Here is a 25775-nt window from a genome sequence, read left to right as displayed (position 1 = left end):
CAAAAGATAAACTTTTTCACGGCACTGTATAATGTAGGGACACAAGCACTAATTACCTGGATTCAAATACTGTACCAAAGCAGTTGCACAATATTGTTGACAAATATTGTACAAATTATTTTAATCTGTAAATTACAATCTGTTCAATATAATTATATATTTCCACGCACATTTCAAACTCATTTCCCTAATTATCTTTTTGACTCTGTAAAGCTGCTTTGCGACGATCACTATTGTTAAGCATTTAACAGTGACGTCTAGGTTGGACTATTGTAACGCCTTACAGTCTGGTTGTTTAACTAGATGCATAAATAAGCTTCAGCTAGTCCAGAATGCAGCAGCGAGAGTCCTCACTAGAACCAGAAGATATGAGCACATCACCCCTATCTTATCTTCACTCCATTGGCTCCCTGTGAAATTCCACATTGATTTTAAAATACTACTCTTGACATATAAAGCATTAAATGGTCTCGCGCCGCAGTATCTGAGTGAACTGCTAGTGTCTTACGATCCGCCACGCCTACTTCGATCAAAGGATGCAGGCTGCTTGTCAGTACCGCGTATTATTAAAACTACAGCAGGGGGCAGAGCTTTATCTTACAAAGCCCCAAAGTTATGGAATAGTCTTCCAAATAGTGTTCGGGACTCAGACACAGTCTCAGTGTTTAAGTCCAGGCTAAAAACCTATTTATTTAATCAAGCATTTTTATAAATAGATTTGCCATAGGTAAAGGAGCAGATCTGGGGGACTCATGGACGTAGAGTATTATGGTGAACTGGTATGTTTGGATGCTGTCTTCCTCACTCTCATTGATCACTCAGGTTTGCTGACGGTGAGGTGATTGTTTGCTTTACATGTCAGGAAGCCCTCATGTTTGTGTTTCCTTCTGGCTCTCCCTTTAGTTATGCTGTCATAGTTAGTCCTGCCGGAGTCTCTGCTTGCACTCTACAGTTAATATACATTCACATTATACATTATGTGACTGCGACCAGACCTGTTATCTCTTCTCTCCTGCTCTTTCTCTTCCCCCCCTCTTTCTCTTTCCTCTCTTCTCCTGTCTCCCCCTCTCTCTCCTTCCCTCTCTCTCTGTCGAGCTACACATGTCGTTCCTGAGCTGCCAGTGATCCAGACTCCCTCTGCCCTCCGGACCTGTCTGACCCATTCCGGTGCCCCGCTTCTAGTTGGAGATCTCATCACATGGATGCCCCGTGTGTCTCGTTGGGATCCTGGGAACGGTTTCACTCTACCATAAAGATGGTTCTGGCCTCGACTGGTGTTGACAGATGTTTCTCTGAGGACTTGGCTGTAGTTGCTCAATAGTTCAGGACTGGAATTTCCTACAAGTCTACCCAGGTCTTCAATACCTACCTGGACTCCATATTAACATCAATTAACATCAGCTATTATAGCTGAACTGCCTCCCACCCTACACACTGTATAAATGCAGATCATTTACTGCTTTCTGTTTCACCCAAATGAGGATGGGTTCCCTGTTGAGTCTGGTTCCTCTCAAGGTTTCTTCCTATTACCATCTCAGGGAGTTTTTCCTTGCCACTGCCGCCCTCGGCTTGCTCACCAGGGACAAACTGACCATTTTGATTTATACAAATTCATATTTCATACAAACTTAAATAATTCTTTTGACTGTGTAAAGCTGCTTTGCGGCAATGAAAATTGCTAAAAGCGCTATACAAATAAAATTGAATTGAATTTATTTGTCAGATATACATTTCAGCACAGTGAAATTCCTTCTTCGCGTATCCCAGCGTAACAGGGGTCAGAGCACAGGGTCAGAGCACAGGGTTGATACAGCACCCGTGGAGAAGATAGGTTTAAGAGTCTCGCTCAAGGGCCCAACAGTGGCAACCTAGTGGAGCTGGGAATTGAACCACCGATCTTCCGGTCAGTAACCTGTTGCCTTTATGTAACCCTCTGAGCCACCACTACTGTACATAAATAAAACTGAATCGAACTGAATTAAAGTCAGTCAATGACTTCAAAACCTTTAAAAAATAAACAGTCTACTTTTGTAAAGGGGACTCAAATGTTTTATTTGTCTGTAAATTATTTGAAAGGACAGGTGTTTATGTGGCTTTATTACTAATTAACTTCATGAAAAACTCATCACTTGTCTCATGAATGACTCGTTTAAGAGCATTAAGGAGTGACATCACTTCTGGTAGGGAGCGGCACAAGCCGTAGTTTATTCCACCCAACACAAGATGGGTTCGCAATGTTATGTTTCTCACTTCTTGTCATTTTGTAATTGTATTAAGCATACAAAAACAAACAAACAAACAAACAAAAAGGTTAGGGTTCAACTGTGACATAAAAATGACCTTCATTATTGCAGATTATCAGATGCATCAGCATTAATAACATGAACAAAATATAAATATTTTCAGAAATTCATTAAAACTGTGTAACTGCCGAATGTTAAATCGTCGTTCATGCTTGCAGGTCGAGGAGCTGATTTACGCATCATCGCCGCCACACAACAGAAGAAGGGTTTTTTCATAATCACCAGCGATATCATCCTGTAATGAGGATTAACAAGACAAACAAGCATTAGTGCACTGCAATTTAAACAATATGACAAACCGTGATTGAGTGTACACACCTTAATCATTTTGTACAGTGAAGTGGAATACATCTTCCTGAACTCCGCTCGTATGTCCAGCATGTCGATTTCACTGCGGGACACCATGATCTCGATCAGCGTCTTATCATCAGTCCCTGCACCCTGTAGAGATGGAGGAGTTGCATCACCACCACCATGCTTTAAACACTTTTACTGACTGTAAAGAAGGTTTATACAGCACCAGCAAAATGTTTGGACACACCTTCCAATGGAATGGTTTTTCTACATTCTAGAACAATGCTGGAGATTTCAAAACTATGAACTAACATGTATGAAATTAGGTTATTAATACCAACAACAACAGTCAGCTGAGTATTGTGTCAAGCGAATTTGCAAAACCAATCAAGCACCTTGATGTAACTGTCTCTCATGAAGACCTTCCCAGGAAAGCAAGACAATATGTCATAAAAAGAAATTTAGCAGAAACCTAGACTCTTACCTTCATTGCGTAATACAGGCACTCAGCTAAATAGGCAGGAACACTTTTGGCACACTTTACTGTAAAATAGAATAAATAGTACACAGTTTGCAAGATGAAAAATACAGATTAGAGGGGAAGAAAACACTAAATAAATCTGCTTGTCTTACCCACAGCCAACATCAGTTCTTCCAGGTGGCCACTGGTTTCTTTCTTAATACTTTCTTCAATCTGGAATCCAGACAGTTTCGTATACTCAGTAAACACTGCAACAAAAAACCACAAACCACTGATCAAATTATAGTTATACTGTAGTTCCTCTACCATACATACAGACTAAAGGTCTGAAGTTGTATATAATTACATAATTATGTCATTATTTTACCGGATTTGTTATTTTTTTCCATTTGTTTCCTAAAATTTTAACCTCAATATTTTAAGTTACAGTTTATAATCAAATCACGTTGTTTCTCACAAAGCAAGTAAACCTGACACTGCTGTAGGAGAATTGAATTCATGTATAAATGTCTCGTGATTGAGAATTCACTAAAAGTGTTGGAGGTTGTCCATGAATCGATGTAATCGTTTTTTACATTTTTGAGAGTACAAAAAGGCCTTGTGGAAGGAACTTTTTCTCATACACATTTACATTTTTATGGAGGGTGCCAATAATTTTGTACAATCTATAATGAGAGCGACAGAGAGAAATATACCTCTCCTGAGATGTTCAGCGCTGCGGTTCCCCAAAATGGTGACAAATGTATCTTCATCTGTACCAAACTTCTTTTCTCCTGCTTCAAAGAGAGCCTGCACACACACACACACACAGTACACAAAAGGTTTATCTAAATTTGCATTGGGCGTGATACTTATGCTTTATGTTCTAATTCTGCTTAGACTATTTAACATTTATAATACATAATTCTACCAAAAGAAGCTAAACTGTACAGAAAAATCCTCTATTTTATTGTGTACCTATAATGTCCTTGTTCTAAAATATAAAGAGACCAGTAGGGGGTGCTATAACACAGCTGAAGCACTTGAACATTCACATACTACATCTGGTCCACTAGATGTCAGTATTTCCCACACTGCTGTAGCCTTGTTATATCTTAACTTTCTTTTTTATAATAAAGTCTTACCTTTGCATCACTCTGTACATTGGCCTCTTGCACACCCTGCTGTCTGTTTGCCTAAAACCAAAATAGCTCTCATCAAAACAGTAATTAAGATACACATTTTTATACTATTCTCCCTATTGATATAATGCAATCACTATCATTAAAGTTTAATTAAAATATGCATGTTCTGCTGCCTAGTAACATTACCTGCAGCAGGACAACCAGCAGCTCCTTGAAGTGTCCACTGACCTCACCAGTCACATCCTGCTCCAGGCTTTTACCATACTCTATAAAACACACACACACACACACACACACACACACACACACACACTATCTATAGAAACCGAACAAAACCTAGTCATTTAATTAATAGTAATAATAATGCACACACAGCAACCTCTACAAAACATCACATCACACACACTCGTACCCTGCTTGTAGGCAGCATTGATCGCTTGAATCTCACTGCAGGTTCTTGAAGCCAGGATGTGAATCAAAACCTTTTCACATGTTCCTGCTCCCTGAAACAACAACATTAAAATCTCAGACTGAGGTGAGGGTGTACGCATCTAATATAACCATAAACATTAGTGTGTGTGTGTGTGTGTGTGTGTGTGTGTGTGTGTGTGTGTACATATCTTAATATTATATCTTACATACCTTAATTGCATGCTTCAGGCACTTCACATCATACATTGTAGGAGTCTCCAATAGTGCCAAAATCACAGTCTCAAAGTGTCCTCCCAACTCTGACTTCAGTTCTGCTGCCAAGTCCTAGAGAGAGAAAATTGAGAGGTATGTAAAATTACCGTCGAACAAGACAAGATGTATTCACAGGCTAGAGGTAGACAAATTCACAGGACAAAGGAGGAAAAAAAAGAAAAAAAAAATCAATATGTTCTCTAGTTAGTTAAACAAATCATTTTAAATATAAGTCTATGTGTTTCCTCCCATCTAACTGAATCCTGATTTTAAAAAACATTAAATAATTTTTTACTTTGAGTTCAGAAGAAATCTAATCTGTAATCAAAACTCTCTTGAATTGTGATGGGTTTATTCTATTCATACATCCATAGGAATCAACTCAAGCACAAACTAACCAAGTTTCAGTGTTACACTTTTTGCATTTCCCTCACTGGACATTAAAAATAAATGAATAATAAAAAAAAATAAAAATAAATAAATAACCAGATTACAAAAACATGCTGTGGCCTTTATAAGTAATTGTAAACTCCCATTCTTGAATGTAACCACAGAAAACTCTTACTTATTGCTTACTGTGAACGTAATTGTTCAGCCAGGATAACCCTCTTTATATACAGTACTCAACAACAATGAATAATTCTCAAACATAAATTCATATACAGTGGGTATAGAAAAAAAAAAATCACTCTTCTCCATTAAAAAAAAAAATTATTTCTTGCTTTTCAGCCTGAAATAAAGACGTGTTTGTTTTATCCAGCTGTATTTACTCAGTGGACCTTTTAACGTCAAACTGAAAAACATAACACCAACTTGCCAGGGAAAAAAAAAAAAACAGCATCACTGAGTTGAAAAAGGATCGCCCCTCTCCTTACAAATCACTTGTAAGCTTAATCAGTGAAACTAATTATGTTCTCAATGGCACATTTGAGCCACAGCCATCTATATGCACAATAAGCGTGGTCGTGCGTATTTATTTAAGGGCCCTGATACCTGGGCACTTTGTGTGATCATTAGGTAGCACCTGCAATGTAGTAAAACCAAAGACAAACACACGAACAAAAAAAAAAAAGACAAAAGAAGAAATACAAGCGTGCATTCAAGTTCAAGACAAAGGCAAAAGACCCAGCCAAAGACTTCGAGAGCACTCCATGTGATTAAGAGACAAAAATCAGAGTGTGCCCTCTCAGTTTAAGTTAAAAAGTGTAAAAGCAAATAAAATTACACAAACACTAAGGGTGAACGGTCTTCCCATGTGTGTGTCATAAGGACTCTCTCTCTAGAAATTTATGACAAAAAGTGGTTATTGTGTGCATTGGGACAACAATATCTATTAAAACACTAAGAGATAACACCTGTACTAACTTTTTTTGAGTTCTTTTCAGGAAGAACATGGGCAAATTCTGGAAAAAAATATTTTAAAATATTGCCGGTTCTTTAATTATTTACTAAACAACTGCCAAGATATTTTTGCTCTCTTACAGTACTTGTCTCTTTTACAGTTGAATCATTTACTGTCGGTTACTGGATGTATCAGCAAACACGATCTAGACATTCTTTCAAATTGGGCCTGTTTTTTTACTTGAAGAAGGAAAAAAAAAGCACAAGGATAAAAAACAATTAGAGAAAAATAAATATATACTTTTACAAGAAAAGTAAATATGTATTAATCAGGAGTAAATAATGAATGGATGGATGAAATAATAGAAATTATCCTTAAGGGAATGACTAGTTTTATTTCTTATCTGAAGCTGCTGAGTATTTTTGTTTTAAAGCAGCTACACTGTTTTACCGGAAATTGTCGTTCACCTCTGTTTCTGATTTAACGCTATTCTAACCTGGCATTAGCAAAGAAAACATAGGTTGCTAACAATAGCATGTTAGCAATGATCTTTATTTTCCAAATTAGAATTTATGCCTCATTTATATGGGTTTTTGCTTGCTCTAATATACAAACACATTTCACTAACGTAGAATAAGAGGCCCTCATCCTCAATTGCGACTATCTTTATCTTTAAGCTTTTTTACATTTTTGCCACTCCTTTTACAACTATTTCAGCCTTTCAAAGTCAGCAAGTCTGCAAAACGGCACCGGAGATAAGAAAAGACGTTTCACTTGTTTGACTCTAAACAATAAAGCTGTCCCTTAGTGCTGAGTGATGTGCTGTTGGTGTCATTGTTCTGATGTTTTCTTTAGGAGTTTGCTCTAACGTGGTGAATGTTAACTCTACATCACGAGACAATGAAAAAAGAGAAAGACACATTTGAATTCAGGAATTTTATTTTAGGACCGAAGCTTGATTATATTTATTTATTCATTTGTTTATTTGTTTATTTATGCAACAAGTTAGATTTTTTTTTTTTTACTTTTTATTTTATTTGAAACATTTTGAACAGTTGAAAATGTACAAGTCTTTACCTTGCCATGCAGGGTCTTGAAGGCGGCCTTGATCTGCTGGCGCTGAGCGTTACTGCGAGACGTCAGCAGCTGCAGAATGGTTTTTTCATCAGTGCCTAAACACACAGCAAACTCAGTGTTAATATTACATTAAGGTTACATACATATAATGTGCTTATGTTATACAGTACAGTGCCATGCATAAGTATTCACCCCCAGGAGCCTTTCCACTTAAAATATTATTAACCATGTAATTTTTCAATCACTGTTCGTTATTGACTGTTTTAAAATAATGTAAATACAAAATGTGAAAATGTTCACTTATGAATGGCACTAAACATCTTGCTGACTGGAAGCTGAAGTACAGTAGTAACATTTGCTGCCATGAATATGTTTTATTTTAAAAGGCATGAAGGAAAATGGTAGCATAGTAGTCCCTGTGTGTTCCTGTTATTTAAATATCCAAACTGTCCACCAAGCCAGCACGAATAACTGAATCATTCATTAACACTTACTGTACTTTCGCTCTTATATATAAGCATTGAGTAAAACTCCAAAAATCTTAACTATGCTTTTCTGTTGTCCAACCTACTCCTGTATCACATTCCCATTTTAAATCCTATAATTTTAGAGATTTTATTTCAGCAATCATGTCTCGCCTCATTTATACAGTAAGAGTTTACATTTGTCTAATATTTAAAAATTTGTTTCTGGCACTCTGAAACAGCTGTGTGTGGCCATGTGACTAACCGAATCCTTTCATGGCCTTGAAAAGAGCGTCGGCGTCAGCATTGGCGTTGAATCCGCTCTGAGGCTTGATGGTTCCTCTTCCAGCCTGGGCAGAGGGAATAAAAAGGCAACGTTCATTTATTTTCCAGAAGTTAAATCTGGGGCTCTTCGACACTCCTGTAAATTTCTGTACAGTTTTTTTTTTTTTTTTTAATGCCTAGTGGCTGTAATAAACACAACGCATTAACAATATGAATCAATGTTTTGCCTTTTGCTTCGCCTTTTAAGAACAAATTAAGGTCAGCAAATAAAGTGTGGGATAAAGAAGGGACTAAAAAGAAGGTGGGAGAGGGAGAGCATACAGTACAGGGTGGCTGAGACAGACATAAAGACAATCTTAAAGTGAAGCTTTTAAATACTGTTATTATTTTGCTATTTTCAAGCATGCACTTCAATTATTAATAATGAGAAAAATTATAAAAGTATGACACTTCCTAAGGTTAGTATACTGTCATATTGGTCCAAATTCCCACCATTAATATGAGTAATAAGAGATGCACAGGATCCACAACTACAACTGTCGCAAGCCTTTTCACAGAAGTAAGAAAGCGACTTTATGTTGCCCCATCTTCCAAAATGGTGCAATCGCATGCCTTAAAATGCACTTTGGAATGGAAGCACCAACTGTACAGCCCATAGATTTTCACTTCCTGTTGTGTTTGCATGCACAAATCCCAAACCAAACAACAGCGTTCCTGTCTGATCAGGCCACGGTGGGTGGAAGGACGTGGGATCATGTGCTCCTGATTCATCAGAGCAGAATGTTTCAGAAGATGAAATGCAAGCTCACTTCTCTATTGTGTTTTTGTATCAAACTTTTCTAGCCTGTGAGAAAGCCAGCATTGTGTTTACAGGCCAGGATCCATGCTCGTTTAATTGGTATAATAGGGATTATTAATGTTTATCAAGGTTTTACGCATGCATCTATGCAAACACAACTGATATGCAAATGCCAATGAGTCATTAGTATAATCAAGAGGCAGAAAAAAGTGGCAAAACGTTTTTTCTACATCTCAGCACATATTTAACTACATGAGATAACTATGGATGCTTTAGATAATGATAGTTCAATTATTTGTCAAATGTACCTTACAGCATTAAAAAATATTCTTTTCAGATATCCAAGTTTGGAAGCTGGGGTCAGAGCGCAGAGACAGCCAGAATTCAGCATCCCTAAAGCACTTGCTCAAGGGCTCAACCGTGGCAAGTTTTTGGTGCAGGGACTTTAACTCCTGATCTTCCCATCAGTAACCCCAAGCCTTGATCAACTGGGTCAACATTCACACACAGTGTGCAATTTGGGAACGCCAATTAGCCTAATCGGGACGTCTTTGAACAATGGGAGGAAACCGAAGAACCCAAAGAAAACCCACCAAGCAAACAGTCAAACTCCATGCACACAGACCTGAGGTGAGAACCGAACCCAGGACCTGGATGTGCAAGGCAACAGTGCTAACCACTAAGCCATGCGTGCTGCTATTTAGCTTACAAGTAAAGCTCCAAAATCTAATATATAGATCTTATCTATGATATCTTAAGATCCCTTGAGCAAGCTTGTAACAAGGAAAAACTTCCTGATAAGACATGAAACTGAAGCGGGAAAAGAAACCAGATTCATCGACTTCTACCTTCAAAAATCTAAATACAAGTGTATAGTATTCTGGTGAGATTATCTATTGGATCAAACATGAGACTGATGTTCCATCAGGGACCAGATACAACATCCAAGAATGAGTCAAAAAAGTGATGCTTAAACTATTATTTTGAAGCCCAGACTGGGAGAATTAATCTCATATTATTATGCTTAGGAGCTTTTCATCAATTACTGCTTTAATTAGTGGACAAATCAAATTACACATCGAGATACTGCTGGTGGGTACGACAGGAGACATAAAATTTAATTTAAAGAATGAAAGGAGTGGGAGAACTTGTAGGACTTGTAGGAATTGTTTTGGTTTTTTCCCACTTGTGGGAGTGTTCGGTGATTGTGTGTGTGGACCTGGAATGTAGGCATCGCCCTTTCTTAACCAGTAATGCAGGATGGTTGCTGAGCCGGTTATGTGCAGACCATTTTTATTATAGTGGTGTGAGCAATCAGCACTTGAGCACATGTTTGCCAAAGGTTTGTTAGTAAAAATAAATAAATAATAAATTTACAAGATATGCATAACATAAAACTTTTGTTGTTAAAGTGGAACAAAGAATTCTGTTCAGGATTCATTAATCATCATCATTATTGTTAGCATAATTACTAAAAGCATAAGAGTTTAAATTTTTGAGTTTTGACTTACCATTTTCACTGTCTCTTTTTCTTCCTTCTTTTTAATTTCTGCTTGGCACAAAAGTGAAAAAAACAGCGCACAATAAATTAAACAATCATAAAAACCGACACACATTACCTAACATCCAAGTAAAAAATTATGCCAACAGGTATAAACTTATCTTGACGCCTCCTTGATCAGAATGTAAAGTGGATTTAAAGTAAATGAACTCACCAAAATTAAGCTTTCCACGGCTCCTCGACAGAGTCAGAGTGAATGCAGGAGAAGAAAGATGAATGGGTATTTAAACAGCTTGTCTGTCACAAGAGCCACACCCAGATCATGGCACAACCTGCAGGGGATTATGGGCATTGTATTTCTTTTAACTGACTGAAAGGCGAGTGTGTGTTACAGATTACCTAAAGCTATATACTGCCCTGCAAAAGTATTTATACTCCTTGAACTTTTCTGCATTTTGTCACATTACAACCACAAATGTAAATGTATTTTATTAGTATCTTATGTGATAGACCAACACACAGTGGCACAAAAGTTTGAAATAGAAGGAAAATGCTAAATGTTTTACAAATAAGAATCTAAAGTGTGGCATGCATTTGTATTCAGCCCTTTTTCTCTGATACCCCGAACCAAAACCCAGTGGAACCAATAGCCTTCAGAAGTCACCTAATTAGTAAATAGAGTAACCGATGTGTGATTTAATCTCAGTATAAATTCAGCTTCCTGTAGATCCCTCAGAGGTTTCAGGTCAGGGATGAAGTTGTGAAGAAGTTTAAAGCAGACGTATGGGCCAGGGAACACACTAGACAGGTCCATGAGTTTGTGGAGCGATGTGGGTAGTTCCTGAAAGACGAGTTTGTTCTTTACATTTAGGCATTTGGCAGACGCTCTTATCCAGAGCAACTTACATTTTTATCTCATTACACATCTGAGCAGTTGAGGGTTAAGGGCCTTGCTCAAGGGCCCAACAGTGGCAACTTGGTGGTTGTGGGGTTTGAACCCGGGATCTTCTAAACCGTAGTCCAATGCCTACAATGGGCTCAGTCGTTCCATCCATTCAAAAGCGCCAGCATCCGGAACTTTATGGTGTAGTTATATAAGCTATGTGAGAACCCTGATGAAGCTCTAAAAATTTGTTTCCTGCCTCTCTGCCATGACAAGAGCGATCAAACACGCTCCTCAAGTCCTTAAAGTTGAAGCAGCAGAGTCTTGAGCCCTCTCCATGAGAAACGTTATGACATATGCCACTTCAAAACATTCTAAGGAGAAGGTGGAGGCCTGTAGTTAAAAAATCAGGGAACATTTGGAAAGAAAGGAAGGCGTGGCTCCGGTTGCATGTCGGTGCTAGTGCCATGATATGGTGAAAGCTGGAGCTGTTGGAGTTGGGTTGTGACATTGGCGAGGGCTTGTTTCAAGCTAAGAAGAAGCTTTTGCTGATGTGCTCCAAGGAGGGCTCCTTGGCTCTTTTTGCCCAATATCATTCGATCAAGTTGATCGATGCCATGAAATTCATTAGCATAGTGACAAATCCAAAACCAAGATGAAAGGAAAAAACGAGAACGAAAATCAAACCATGTCTTGGTAGGGTTACAGTTGTGCATACCATAGATACCCCTACCATACATACCCCCCTATTTTTATACCCCTTCAAAACCATTTGTTCATTTCCATAATGTCTTTATCCTGGTCAAGGTGGTGGCTGAATAATATGAGAATTTAATTGCTAATAAATAAACCTGACTTCAAACTTGCAAGGTGAGCTGACATGCTGTGACGATAACGTCTTTCAGATTAGCTAACATTAGTTTTCTAGACTCGAAAACAAAACAATTCTATGATCATGTATGAGAGCATATCTGACCTAATCCAAATTCTAAATTATAGCGTGTATTAGTTTTATGATAAAATGTGTTGCATGTTTGAGCAAATGTATAATATATGTATATATGCAAATATATTATTAAAACTTTCCTGACTTTCCTTTAAAAACGCTATATGAAATAAAACTTTATTAAATTAAAGTCAGTCAATCATTTGGACTTTAAAATGAACAGTATACAAAAGATTTTATTTGTCTGGAGATTATTTAAAAGGACAGTTTTGCTTTATTATTAATTAATCTAGTGAATCACTTCAAATTGCCTTTATTATTGCAGATTATCAGAGTTACTATGCATGCGTTAGTAACATGCACAAAAAATGAATATTTTTCAGAAATTCATTAAAACTGTGTAACTGCTGAATGTTAAATCGTCGTTCACGCTGGTAGGTTGAGGAGCAGATTTAGGCATCATCACCGCCACACAACAGAAGAAGGGTTTTCTCGTAATCACCAGTGATATCATCCTGTAATGAAGATTAACAAGAGAGAACAATATTGTTTAAACATTGGTGTACTGTCATTTAAACAATATGACAACGTGACTGAGTGTACATACCTTAATCATTTTGTACAGAGAAGTGGAATACATCTTTCTGAACTCCGCTCGTATGTCCAGCATGTCGATTTCACTACGGGACACCATGATCTCGATCAGCATCTTATCGTCAGTCCCTGTGCCCTGTAGGGATGCATGGTTTGCATCAGCACCATTGTTTAACCACTTATTGACTGTAAAGAAGGTTTATACACTACCAGTCAAAAGTGTTGACACACCTGCTAATTTAGTGGTTTTTGATTTGTAATTTATTTTCTACATTCTAGAACAGTACTGGAGATTTCAAACCTAAAAAAAAAGATGTCGGAGGACTTATAGGTTCTAAAGCCAGGGTGTCCACCTCTGCACAATATCAGTTAAACTTTTATTTGCTAAACAGTTGGACAGTGATGTATAAGACAGTAGTGGGCAAGAAATCTTCTGTACATAATCCATAATCTTTAAAAAGCAATGGTTCCAGAGACTCTTTATAATTTTACACGGTCTCAGTGCTTTTACAATGTCTCAGTTACACAAACTACACTAAATGAAGAGATTTGGTATAATCCTACTGTAGACTCTTACCTTAATTGCATTATACAGACACTCAGCTAAATAGGCAGGAACACTTTTGGCACATTTTACTGTAAAAGAGAACAAACACAGGAGAGAGGAATAGTACATAGTTAGTACACAAAAATAAAAAATACATAGTATAGGATGAGCCATATCAGAGTTTGATTGTGGATATGAACTAATAGTTGTCAACTACAGTGAGGTCAATAAGTATTTGATCACCCTGTGATTTTGTAAGTTCTCTTACTTAGAAATCATGGAGGGGTCTACAATTTTCAGCATAGGTGCATTTCCACTGTGAGAGACAGAATCTAAAAAGAAAAATCCGGAAATCACATTGTATGATTTTTGAACAATTTATTTGTGAATTACTGTGTCAAATAAGTATTTGATCACTTGCTTATCAGCCAGATTTCTGACCCTTAAAGACCAGTTATTTTGCTTTTAAATAGTCCATATGCTTCCTACGGAGCCACTCCTTGGTTTTCCTGGCTGTGTGCTTTGGGTCATTGTCATGTTGGAAGACCCAGCCATGACCCATCTTTAATGCTCTGACTGAGGGAAGGAGGTTTTTGCCCAATATGTCACAATAAAAGGCCCCTTTCATCCTCTCCTTAATACAGTGCAGTCGTCCTGTCCCCTGTGCAGAAAAACACCCCCAGAGCATGATGCTTCCAGCCCCATGCTTCACTGTAGGTATGGTATTATTGGGATGATACTCATCATTCTTCTTCCTCCAAACACGGCGAATGGAGTTAAGACCAAAAAGTTCTACTTTGGTCTCATCTGACCACAGGACTTTCTCCCATGACTCCTCTGGATCATCCACATGGTCCCTGGCAAACTTTAGACGGGCCTGGACATGGGCTGACTTAAGCAGGGGAACCTTCCGTGCGATGCAAGATTGTAAACCATGACGTCTTAGTGTATTACTGATGGTAGCCTTGGAAACGATGGTCCCAGCTCTCTTCACGGCATTGACCAGCTCCTCCCGTATAGTTCTGGGCTGATTCTTCACCATTCTTAGCATCATTGATTCCCCATGTATCTATTTAGACTTTGGCTGATTGTGGGGTGCACAGGTGTCTTTATGACAGCTAACGACCTCAGACAGGTGCTACTAATTTAGAATCCTGAGCAGAGTGTAGCTGGACTAAGGGTCAGAAATCTGGCTGATAAGCAAGTGATCAAATACTTATTTGACACAGTAATTCACAAATAAATTGTTCAAAAATCATACAATGTGATTTACTGGATTTTTCTTTTTAGATTCTGTCTCTCACAGTGGAAATGCACCTATGCTGAAAATTGTAGACCCTCCATGATTTCTAAGTAAGAGAACTTACAAAATCACAGGGTGATCAAATACTTATTGACCTCACTGTACAGTATATGTGAGTGTTGCCTCAGTAATTAATGCTGTTGATCAGGAGGCTGTGAGCTGAAATCCCAGCATTGCCAAGCCACTTAACAACGCCCTAACCATCTACTGCTCAGATAGCAATGTATGTCACTCTGCATAACTCTAAGTAAAAATAAATAAATAAATAAATAAATAAATATATCTGTCTTACCCACAGCCAGCATTAGTTCTTCCAGGTGTCCACTGATTTCTTTCTTAATACTGTCTTCAATCTGAAATCCAGACAGTTTTGTATACTCTGCAAACACTGCAACAAAACAACACAAATTAATGAGGAGCACAAGACCTAGTTTTACTGTAGTTGCTCAACCATACGCACATACTGAAGGTCTACAGTGGAGAGTATAATTACATAATAATTATGTAAATATAGTTGCAAGCAACAATGAGTGGGCCCAAGCACCTGTGCCATTTATTCCTGTGTGCACCACACAACCTGTGCTCAAAAGGCACACTAATGTCTCTAAAAAAGTCCTGGACATTGATGTCATTACATATGGTTTATGGCTTCGTCATGACTGGATGTGTCTCTCTCTGGTGCACCATAGTCATCTGTGCGCAACATACAACCTGTGTGCCCTTTGAGCCTGTTAACACCTACTGTACAAAAAGCCTCCTGGTTGCTGATGTCAATGCAGGCCGGGTTTGGTGGTGGTGCTCGGGCCGGTGATCGTTTGTGTACGAAGTGTAGAGTGTGTGTTGTGTGTGTGTGTTTGTGTGTATGTGTAGAATGTGTTGTGTGTGTGTGTTTCTGTATGTGTGTGTGTTTGTGTGTGTGTGTGTGTGTGTGTGTGTGTGTGTGTGTGTGCGTGTGCGTGTGTGTGTAGGATGTGTGCGTGCATGTGTGTGTTTAGGATGTATAGTGTGTGTGTGTGTAGGATGTGTAGTGTGTGTGTGTGTGTAGGATGTGTAGTGTGTGTGTGTGTAGGATGTGTAGTGTGTGTGTGTGTAGGATGTGTAGTGTGTGTGTGTGTAGGATGTGTAGTGTGTGTGTGTGTGTAGGATGTGTAGTGTGTGTGTGTGTAGGATGTGTAGTGTGTGTGTGTGTAGGATGTGTAGTGTGTGTGTGTGTGTAGGATATGTAGTGTGTGTGTGTGTACTGTGTGTGTGTAACATGTATACGTATGTGCAAGTTTGTATAAGCTACTGTATGCAGCATAATCTCCACGCTCAGTGTCCAGACTCGCAGGCGTCCTAATAGCAGCAGATTTCAACCTGTGTGACAATTTCCACAAGCTGAGCATGTTAAGCATGTTAAGAAGGGCCCAGATGATTGAAAAAAATATATATAATATATATATATGAATAAATATTATATAGATATTGCAAGCAACGATGAGCAAGCCCGAGCACCTGTGCCATTGCCACCCGGATGCACCACACAACCTGTGTGCCTTTCAAGCACGCTAAAACCACGCTGATGTCACTGAGTATAGGTACAACTCAATAAATTAGAATGTTATCAAAAAGTTGATTTATTTCCGGAATTCAATTCAAAAAGTGAAACTCATATCTTATATAGATTCACTACACAAGGACTGATATATTCCAAGTGTTTGTTTCTTTTAATTTTGATGATTCTGGCTTACAGCTAATGAAAACCCAAAATTCAGTTTCTCAGAAAATTTTGAATATTGCCAAAAAAGTTCAATAGCGGAGACTCATGGTGTCACACACTAGTCAGCTAATAAACACCTGCAAAGGTTTCACCTGTAAATGGTCTCTCCATCTGGTTCAGTTGGCCACAAAAGGTCATTCTTGCGTCAAGCCACTCTTGAACCAGATACAACTTCAGAGGTGTCTTTCCAAGGCTAAGGACAAAAAGGACTTGACAGTTGCTCAGTGCGCCAAAGTCTAGGTTAAAGTTTGTACAGTCAGTGGTGGTTTGGTGAGCCCTGTCATCTGCTGGTGTTGCTCCACTGTGTTTTATCAAGTCCAAGGTCAGCGCAGCCGTCTCCCAGGAGGTTTTAGAGCACTTCAGGCTACCCTCTGCTCACCAGCTTTATGGAGATGCTGATTTCCTTTTCCAGCAGGACTTGGCACCTGCTCACACTGCCAAACGTCCTAATACCTGGTTTAAGTACCATGGTATCCCTGTGTTTGATGGACCAGCAAACTCACTCGACCTAAACTCTGTAGAGAATCTATGGGGTACCGTGATAAGGAAGTGGCGAGACACCAGACCCGACATCACTGAAGAGCTGAAGGCTGCTATCAGAGCAACCTGGGCTTCCATAACACCTCAGCAGTGCCACAGACTGATCGCCTACATGCCACGCTGCATTGCTGCAGTAATTCATGCAAAGTGAGCCCCGAACAAACATTTTAGTAGCCCAACATTTCTGTGTAAATTTTTTTTTTTCACCTTAGGTAATATTCCAATTTTCTGAGATACTGAATTTGGGATTTTCGTTAGCTGTAAGCCAGAATCATCAACGTTAATACATTTACATTTACATTTAGGCATTTGGCAGACGCTCTTATCCAGAGCGACTTACATTTATTTTATTTTTTTTTTATCTCATTATACATCTGAGCAGTTGAGGGTTAAGGGTCTTGCTCAAGGGCCCAACAGTGGCAACTTGGTGGTTGTGGGGTTTGAACCTGGGATCTTCCGAACCGTAGTCCAATGTCCTTAACCACTGAGCTACCCCTGATCCCCAATACATGAGTTTCTCTTTTTGAATTGAATTACGTAAATAAATCAACGTTTTAATAACATTCTCATTTATTGAGATAAACCTGTATGGCATAAGTTTAAGGCTTCGTCACGACTGGACGTGGCCGTGTTCAACATACAACCTGTGTACCTACAAAAAGGCCGTTTTAGCTGGTCATCGTTTGTGTAGGATGTGTAGCGTGTGTATGTGTGTATGTGTGTGTGTAGGATGTGTTACCTGTATGTGTGTATTTAGGAAAGTAGTGTGTGTGTGTAGTATGTGTGTGTGTGTGTGTGTGTGTGTGTGTGTAGGATGTGTAGTGTGTTTACTTAATAGTGCTGATGGCATAAATGTGTGTTTTGCAAATGACCCAAAATATCTGACCCATGACATTATGGCATAATCAAAATTGTTCAGCTCAATGACATCTAGAAGTCTAATGTGTTTGACATGCATATGTGCAAGTGTGTATGAGGTATGCAGCAAAATCTCCTGTGAAGGCCCTGAGCCACACTTGAACTCACAGGCATCATAATGGCAGCAGATTCCAACCTGTGTGTGGAGTTTTTGAGCATGTTGAGACCCCCAAAAGGGCCCGGAGGATTTAAAAAACTTCAGAAGAATAAGATGGCCCTTGCACGTTTATGACATCAGTACTATTACTAATACTAATACTATTACTATTACAGTGGCATTATTAGAGCGATGACGATGATGTCATACAGGTGTCATGCCGTCATTGTGCTGATGTCATGGTGCTTGGGCCCAAATTACTTCACTGTTTGTTTGTTTTTTTGCATTTTCTGAACTTGTATGTTTCCGAATCTTTATATCCATGTGGATACTTTTAATATTTTGAGTTATAGCCTATAATCAAATTCTGTTGTTCCACAGAATGCAAGCAAACCTTGAGTGAAATTGAATTCACACATAAACGTCTCACTTTTTGGAATTGATTTGTATTTAAGGTTTTCACTCCTAACACTATAAGTGATGTCAGTGACAACAGTCCTTCAATATTTTCACAACCTGCAGTTCAGAGTTCTCCATAACTTGCATAACTGTCTGTTTTTTCTGGAATTAATGTAACATTTCCATACTTCTGGGAGTATGCTAAATGTAAGGTTGGCTTTTCTACACAGATTAATTTTTATGAAGGATGTTAATAATCCTGTATGATATAAAATGCGAGAGACAGAGAGAAATATACCTCTCCTGAGATGTTCAGCGCTGCGGTTCCCCAAAATGGTGACAAATGTATCTTCATCTGTACCAAACTTCTTTTCTCCTGCTGCTAAGAGGGCCTGCACACACACACATGAAATATAAATAGGGGTTTGCATCTGGTGTGACGCCTTTTAAACACTAAATAACATTTATAATGAATAATTCTATCAAAATAAGTTTTTGTCCCCCAAACTGTTCTGAAAACTATTTTATTTTGTAAAAATTTTAAAATATAAAGAGATCACTAGGGGGTGCTATAACACTGCAAATTGCTAAAGCACTTAACCCTATACATACTACATCTCGTCCACTAGATGTCAGTATTTCCCACACTGCTGTAGCCTTGTTATATCTTAACTTTTCTACAATAAAGTCTTACCTTTGCATCACTCTGTACGTTGGCCTCTTGCACGCCCTGCTGTCTGTTTGCCTAAAATCACAATAAATCTCATTAAAACATTAATTAGGATACACACTCATACTATTCTCCTTATTGATATAATGCAATCACTATCAATAAAAGTTTATTAAAATATTGCATGTTCTTCTGCCTAGTAACATTACCTGCAGCAAGACAACCAGCAGCTCCTTGAAGTCTCCAGTGACCTCACCAGTCACATCTTCCTCCAGGCTTTTACCATACTCTAAAAAACACAGCAGCCAAACCAAACCTAGTCCTTAAAAGATCTATTATTATGATTATGATTGTTATTGTTATTATTATGCGCAAAACCAACATCTTGTATCAAGTCAAGTAAAAAAAGTCCACATCACACACTCTCGTACCCTGCTTGTAGGCAGCATTGATTGCTTGAATTTCACTGCAGGTTCTTGAAGCCAGGATGTGAATCAAAACCTTTTCACTTGTTCCTGCTCCCTGAAACAACAATAAGATCTCTGACCAAGCTGGGGGTGTATCCATCTAATATAACCACATATAACTTGACTTGACTTGATATAAGTTAGTGTGTGTGTGTGTGTGAGTGAGTGAGTGTGTATACCAAAGTGGCATGCTTCAGGCACTTCACATCATACATTGTAGGAGTCTCCAATAGTGCCAAAATCACAGTCTCCAAGTGTCCTCCTAACTCTGACTTCAGTTCCCCTGCCAAGTCCTAGAGAGAGAGAGAGAGAGAGAGAGAGAGAGAATGAAGATATGGATTCACAGGCTAGAGGTTAAACAGGTTCACAGGACAACGTAGGACAATCAAAGTGTCCTTAATTAGTTAAGTGAATCATTTCAAGTGCATCAATACATCTATATGTTTTAGCTTATTTAAATGAATTTTTTAAACACATATTTTTTACTTTAAGTATGGAATTTTAAAACACGCTTCTGTAATTAAAAAACTTTTTTTGTCAAAATTGAATTGTGATGTGTCGATTCCCATCTCATCGCATCTATACCGATTTATCCTGTATACAGTATCGCGGGGGCCTGGATCATACCCCATGAGACTTGGGCACAAGGCAGGAGACAATCTGGGCGGGTGTGCTAATCCATCACTCACACACTACAAGCAATTTGGGAATGCCGATTAGCCTAGCCTTAGAAAAAGCGAAAGAGGAGCACCCAGAGGAAACCCACCAAGCACCAGGAGAACATGCAACCTCCATGCACGCTGAGCCGAGAAGGGAATTAAACCCAGACCCTAGTGCTAACAGTGCTAACCACCTGGGTTGATTCTTTTTTTTTTTTTTTTTGTGGATTAAGTTTCAAAGTTACACATAAATCAGTTATTATAAACTCCTATCCTTGAATGTAACAACAGAAAAGTATTACTTGTTGCTTTCTATGAACTCAATTATTCAGCCAGGATAACCCTGTTTATATACAATTAATAATTCTCAAACACCACTAAGGAACAACACCTGTACAGACTTTATCTGAGTTTTTTCCAGAGGTAACATGGTCAAATACTGGTTCTTTAGTCATTTACTAATATCTCCTAACATCTGTTTGCTCTCTATGAATTTGATATCCGAGTGATGTACTGGTAGTTTCATTGTTCTGATGTTTGCTTTAGTGTGACTGATGTTAACTCTACATCATGAGACAATGAAAAAAGAGAATGACAATGAATTTAGAATAAAGCTTGATATTTAGCATTAGAATAACTTAAAAAAAACATTACTGAAGATTAAATTATGTTTAAACAAAATTATTGTGTTAAATATTTATTCTGGATTTAACTGACTTCCTTTTGCATAGAGCTGTGAAAAACCATGTTACCTTAATACACAGTGTTTATAAAAGTTTTAGACCTTTTTTTTTTTTTTTTTTTTTTAATTTGAAACATTTTGAACAGTTGAAAAAGTCTTTACCTTGCCGTGCAGGTTCTTGAAGGCGGCCTTGATCTGCTGGCGCTGAGCGTTACTGCGAGACGTCAGCAGCTGCAGAATGGTTTTTTCATCAGTGCCTAAACACACAGCAAACTCAGTGTTAGTATTACATTAATACATACATATACAAAATGTGCTTATGTTCTTCAGCTGTATCCAGTGCCTCCATACAGTACAGTGCAGTGCATAAGTATTCACACCCCAGGAGTCTTTCCACTTGAAATACTGTATTATTAACCAGATAATTTACTATGTTAGAAAACTAATCTAAGATTGTTAGATTAATTGTTGTTAGATTGCAATTGTTTTAAAATAATGTAAACACAAGTGTCTTCAGTGGAGGTGAATACTTATGCACTTATGAATGGCACAGAACTTCTTGCTGACTGGAAGCAGAAGAAGTTACATTTGCTTCCATGAATATGTTTTATATAAAAAGGGATGAAGGAATGTGGTAGCATACGGTACTGTAGTACTCCCTGTGTGTTTGTTATTCAAATATCCAAACCAGCCATTCAGCACGAATATCTTAATCAATTATCAACGAATGTCCACTTTCACTTTTACTGTATATACAGTGAGTTCTGAAGGCAGTTGGTTTAAATGGATTTTAGTTACAGGTATTAGTGAAAAGTTTAAAGGGTATGAATACTTCATTTTATTCTATACCTTATTTAAACACTGTTTAACAGTGGTTTGTGGCAGTGTGTGCTGTGACTAACCGAATCCTTTCATGGCCTTGAAAAGAGTGTCGGCATCAGCGTTGGCGTTGAATCCACTCTGAGGCTTGATGGTTCCTCTTCCAGCCTGGGCAGAGGGAATAAAAAGGCAATGTTCATTTATTTTCCAGGATTCAAAACTGGAGCTCTTCACTACAGTCCAGTGGATTTCTATAAGGCTAAAATAAAAAAATAAATAAATGACTTCTAGGATGACTGTAATAAACACAATGCGTTAACAATATAAAACACCAATTTTGCCTTTTCAATAATAAAGAAGTAATTAAGGTCAGCAAAAAAAAAAAGTGTGAGATGAGGGGGAAAGATAATAAGAGGGAGAGAGAGCAGGGTGGGGATAAAGTGGGTTTATGGGGCAGACACTGGCTAAGACAGAAGTGAGTCTTATGCAATAGCAGGCAATCTCATGGGCCGATAAAGCTTTTAAATACCATCATAACATATACCATATTAATGAAATTCTTTTATTAATTTCAAGCATACAATTTCACATTTATTAGTAAATGGGTTTACAAGGAAACCTTTACAAATCTAACATTTGTCAAGCACATGATATTATTACTATTGGGTGTATTTCATGTGTGATATAGTAACAACCTAGTATTGTGATGTTTAGTAGGATAATAAAGATGTTTATAAGAGTTTACTGACATACACTAAATATTTTACTATTTGGATTAAGAAATTGTCAGATTTTTGCATAATTTTTACTTTAAAAAAAATCTGACAAATTCTTAATCCACATTTAAAAAGAGTATTAAGATCACTATTCAAGAATATTTGAGCTCTGACTTCTCATATTCAAAGATTAAAGTATGAATTCTGAAAAAATTAAATAAATACATAATTTTTTTTTAACTGAGAGTATCAGCAGTAGATCCATGGTCACATGGATGGAATGAAGTGGCGGCTGTCACCGTTGAAACAAGTCTTGCTACGTTAAATCCAACTCCAATCTCACGTGACGTCTCTGGCATGCGGACTGACTCGTGTCGTCTTTGGAACAACAAAGTATCAAGTACTACAAAGTAACTATGAATTGAATACACTAGTCTGATGTTCTGCAATTTGCACTACTGTCCATGCTTTCCAGGCTTTCTAAATCAGAAATACTGCTCAAACCCAAAGATTCAGCAGAGCAGAAAAAATAATGCTTTAGAGTTTACAGCTTCCCATCAAACTTAAATCTACTTTAATATCAGTGTTGCAATGTGGTTAAATATGATGTTTTAGGATCTCACTAAACACAGTATTGATACATTATTATAAAAGTACACAAACGTGGGGCTTTTGGGTAAAATATGAGCCTGTCTATGGTTTTAGGTGGAATTGATTTAGCCCAAGATGATTAATTAAGAATTATTATTATTATTATTATTATTAGTAGTAGTAGTAGTAGTAGTAGTAGTGGTAGTAGTATTCATTTTAAAATGTGAAAACTACCCTCACCTTTGATTAATTAGAACTGATTAGAACAAGTTCATGTTAAATAAGCACAAATGGCATGATTTTTGTGGCAACATGAATTGTTATGTTTGGACTTTTGTATCTTCAGATGAAAGAATTGGCTTCGTATATAATACATTTTTACATCCTGTTTTGTTTGCATGCACAAGTCCTAATTTAAATAACAGTTTTCCTGCCTGATCAGGCCAGGATTGGTGGTAAGATGTGGGATACACAGATTTCAGCTATTCAGACACTCCCAGGGTTATGCTTCGAAAGCCATCATCGTGTTTAAAGCTCTGTAACTGGTGCTCATTTAATTGGTTTATCAAGGTTTACTCATGCATCCATGCAAATACAGCTTATATGCAAATGACATATGAGTCATTAGTATACACAAGAGGGGAAAAAAAGATTGCAAAACTTTCTCATACATCTCAGCTCATAGTATTTAACTACAAGAGGTACCGGTTTTCCAACCTCTGGATACCTAAGATGACTAGGTTATCTGCTAAAGTGAAGCTACAACATCCTGAATCAGGTGTCTGGTAATAAAAAAAATACTTTTGAAATATTTTTTGCATTATTATGAATTTTACATTTTATGCATAGTGCATTTAACAGTTGTTAACCCTGCAAAACAGCTTTACAGAAATTTGCAGCTCAACTTATATTAAGATCACTTAAGCAAGTCGGCGATGAGGAAAAACTCAGTGATAAGAAAAAACTCAGTGATAAGACGTGAGACTGAAACTTAAAAAGAAACCAGATTTAAAAGGGAATTAATTCCCTTCCTCCTTTAAAAATTAAACAGTAAATACAAATTTACGATCAGTATCCTGGTGGGAATATACATTGGATTAAAAATGAGTTCCATCAGGGACCAGCTACAACATCCAAGAATATCATATAGTCATATATAATAAGGGATGACCTGATCTTGAGGCCCGGACATAGAGATTTAATTTCATATTATCCTTAAGAGTTAGTCATTTAAAATGCAATTACTGCTTTAATTAGTGGAAGAATCAAATTGTACAATAAGATACTGCTGCCTGCAAAAGAGACAAAAAATTATATATAAAAAATAAAAGGAGTGGGAGAACTTTTAAGACTTGTAAGAATTGTGGTTTTTCCACTCTTGGGAAAGTGTGAGATGTTTGTGTGTGGACCAGGAATGTAGGCCTCACCTTCTTAACTGTCAAACAAGCAATGTGGGATCTCCATAATATATACAAGTGTCATTTAAATCATTAACCTACACTATCTGTATGTCTGAATAATTGTGAACACATGAGCAACATTGCATATTGCAGATTAAGTTTTGTCTTCAAACGACTCCAGTATGTTAAAATTCACTTGTACGAAATATGAACTAATCCCAGTAAAAATAGTCAGTTTTGATTTTCTAATTAATACCTATTGTTGCTGCTGTTCATTTAGCAAGTAGCTTATTAATAGATTAATCAATTCAATTAAATTTGATTTGTATAGCGCTTTTAACAATTGTCAATGTCGCAAAGCAGCTTTACACAATCAAAAGAATTGTTTAAGTTTGTATGGAATGTGAGTGTGTCTGAATGATGATCCTTATCTTGAAGTAGATTAGACATCATCACTTTTACTCAACATTTTGATTTAATTTATGCTGCAGGTTAAATTTCAGGCATATTTCTAATTACAGCAAATTTCGTTACATTCTGTACAGCCAGATTTGTGTGATGCTGTGACAAAATCTGGCTGGACAGACATACAGACAGACAGATCTACAGACAGAAGATTTTCTGAGACTGGTTTTGGGTCCTTAAATGTATTAAATATTAGGATTAAAAGAGCGATTTCTGACCAATGTACAGACAAAACCTTTACTTTATTTATATATGTAAATGCACAATGTGAAAAGTTTGTTATTAAAGTGAGGGAAAGAATTCTAAATAGAAAGAAAAGCAAGCAAAGTTTTTTAGGATACATTAATTCTTTTTCTTCTTTTTATTATTATTATAATTATTATTATTATTATTAAAAGCATAACAATAAAAAAATGAATACTATTTTGACTTACCATTTTCTCTCTCTTTCTTTTTCTTTCTTTATTTCTGCTTAATACAAAAGGGAAAAACAGTGCACAATAAATAAAACAATCATAAAATCTTACTTGTCATCTAGGTTAAAAAATAATCTACATATCTATGTAATCTACAATAACATATCTCGATAGTTCTGAAAGCGTCCCTAAACAAAATGCAATGGGGAAATGAACGTACCAAAAAGAGCTTTCCACAGTTCCTCACCAAAGTCAGAGTGAAGGCAGGAGAAGAGAGATGAATAGGTATTTAAACAGTTTGTCTGCCACAAAAGCCACACCCAGATCATGGCAAAACCTGCAGGGGACTATGGGCATTGTAACAAAAACAAAAACCAGTACTTAAACTAGGAGACATGTGGGTGTTACTATATAAAAAACGTTTTCATAAATGCTAGTCTGTATAATATTTCTCATATTCAAAAACCGCTTTTTTGTCACCTGTTTATTTATAATAAACCATGTGTTACTCTTCATTTCATACTGTACCATAGCTATCCACAGTTATATC

The 25775-nt window shown here is 37.3% G+C and overlaps 3 protein-coding genes across 4 annotated transcripts in view; all 3 read right to left on the bottom strand.

Moving 5' to 3' along the window:
- LOC128508184 (annexin A5-like) overlaps positions 1-25262 on the bottom strand; it is a 56005-nt gene extending 30743 nt beyond the window's left edge. The window contains exon 1 of the mRNA XM_053479404.1: positions 25244-25262. Within this exon, the coding sequence (XP_053335379.1) occupies positions 25244-25246 (3 nt within the window). The 5' untranslated portion in view covers positions 25247-25262. The remainder of the gene's footprint in view (positions 1-25243) is intronic.
- LOC128508185 (annexin A5-like) lies at positions 2176-25474 on the bottom strand. 2 transcript variants are annotated; one of them, XM_053479406.1, is made up of 13 exons: positions 25446-25474; positions 25244-25277; positions 8035-8119; positions 7306-7400; positions 4845-4958; positions 4615-4705; positions 4389-4468; positions 4203-4253; positions 3774-3867; positions 3231-3326; positions 3082-3140; positions 2622-2744; positions 2176-2538 (listed from the first exon to the last, which is right to left on the bottom strand). In XM_053479406.1, the coding sequence occupies exons 2-13, from the start codon at positions 25244-25246 to the stop codon at positions 2476-2478; spliced, it is 954 nt and encodes a 317-aa protein (XP_053335381.1). In that variant the 5' UTR covers positions 25247-25277; positions 25446-25474; the 3' UTR covers positions 2176-2475. The 2 variants fall into 2 exon arrangements, with proteins under 2 accessions (XP_053335381.1, XP_053335380.1); XM_053479405.1 differs by lacking the exons at positions 25244-25277; positions 25446-25474 and adding exons at positions 10365-10402; positions 10569-10627.
- LOC128508187 (annexin A5-like) lies at positions 12435-25467 on the bottom strand. Its single transcript, XM_053479407.1, has 13 exons — positions 25446-25467; positions 25244-25280; positions 21721-21805; positions 20981-21075; positions 19657-19770; positions 19442-19532; positions 19220-19299; positions 19035-19085; positions 18639-18732; positions 14920-15015; positions 13355-13413; positions 12791-12913; positions 12435-12698 (listed from the first exon to the last, which is right to left on the bottom strand). The coding sequence occupies exons 2-13, from the start codon at positions 25244-25246 to the stop codon at positions 12636-12638; spliced, it is 954 nt and encodes a 317-aa protein (XP_053335382.1). The 5' UTR covers positions 25247-25280; positions 25446-25467; the 3' UTR covers positions 12435-12635.
- Positions 25475-25775: the final 301 nt, after the last annotated feature.

Source organism: Clarias gariepinus, chromosome 20 (assembly GCF_024256425.1).
Source record: "Clarias gariepinus isolate MV-2021 ecotype Netherlands chromosome 20, CGAR_prim_01v2, whole genome shotgun sequence".
NCBI lineage: Eukaryota > Metazoa > Chordata > Actinopteri > Siluriformes > Clariidae > Clarias > Clarias gariepinus.
The sequence above is the reverse complement of the archived record's forward strand: the minus strand, read 5'-3'. Positions and strand labels throughout refer to the sequence as shown.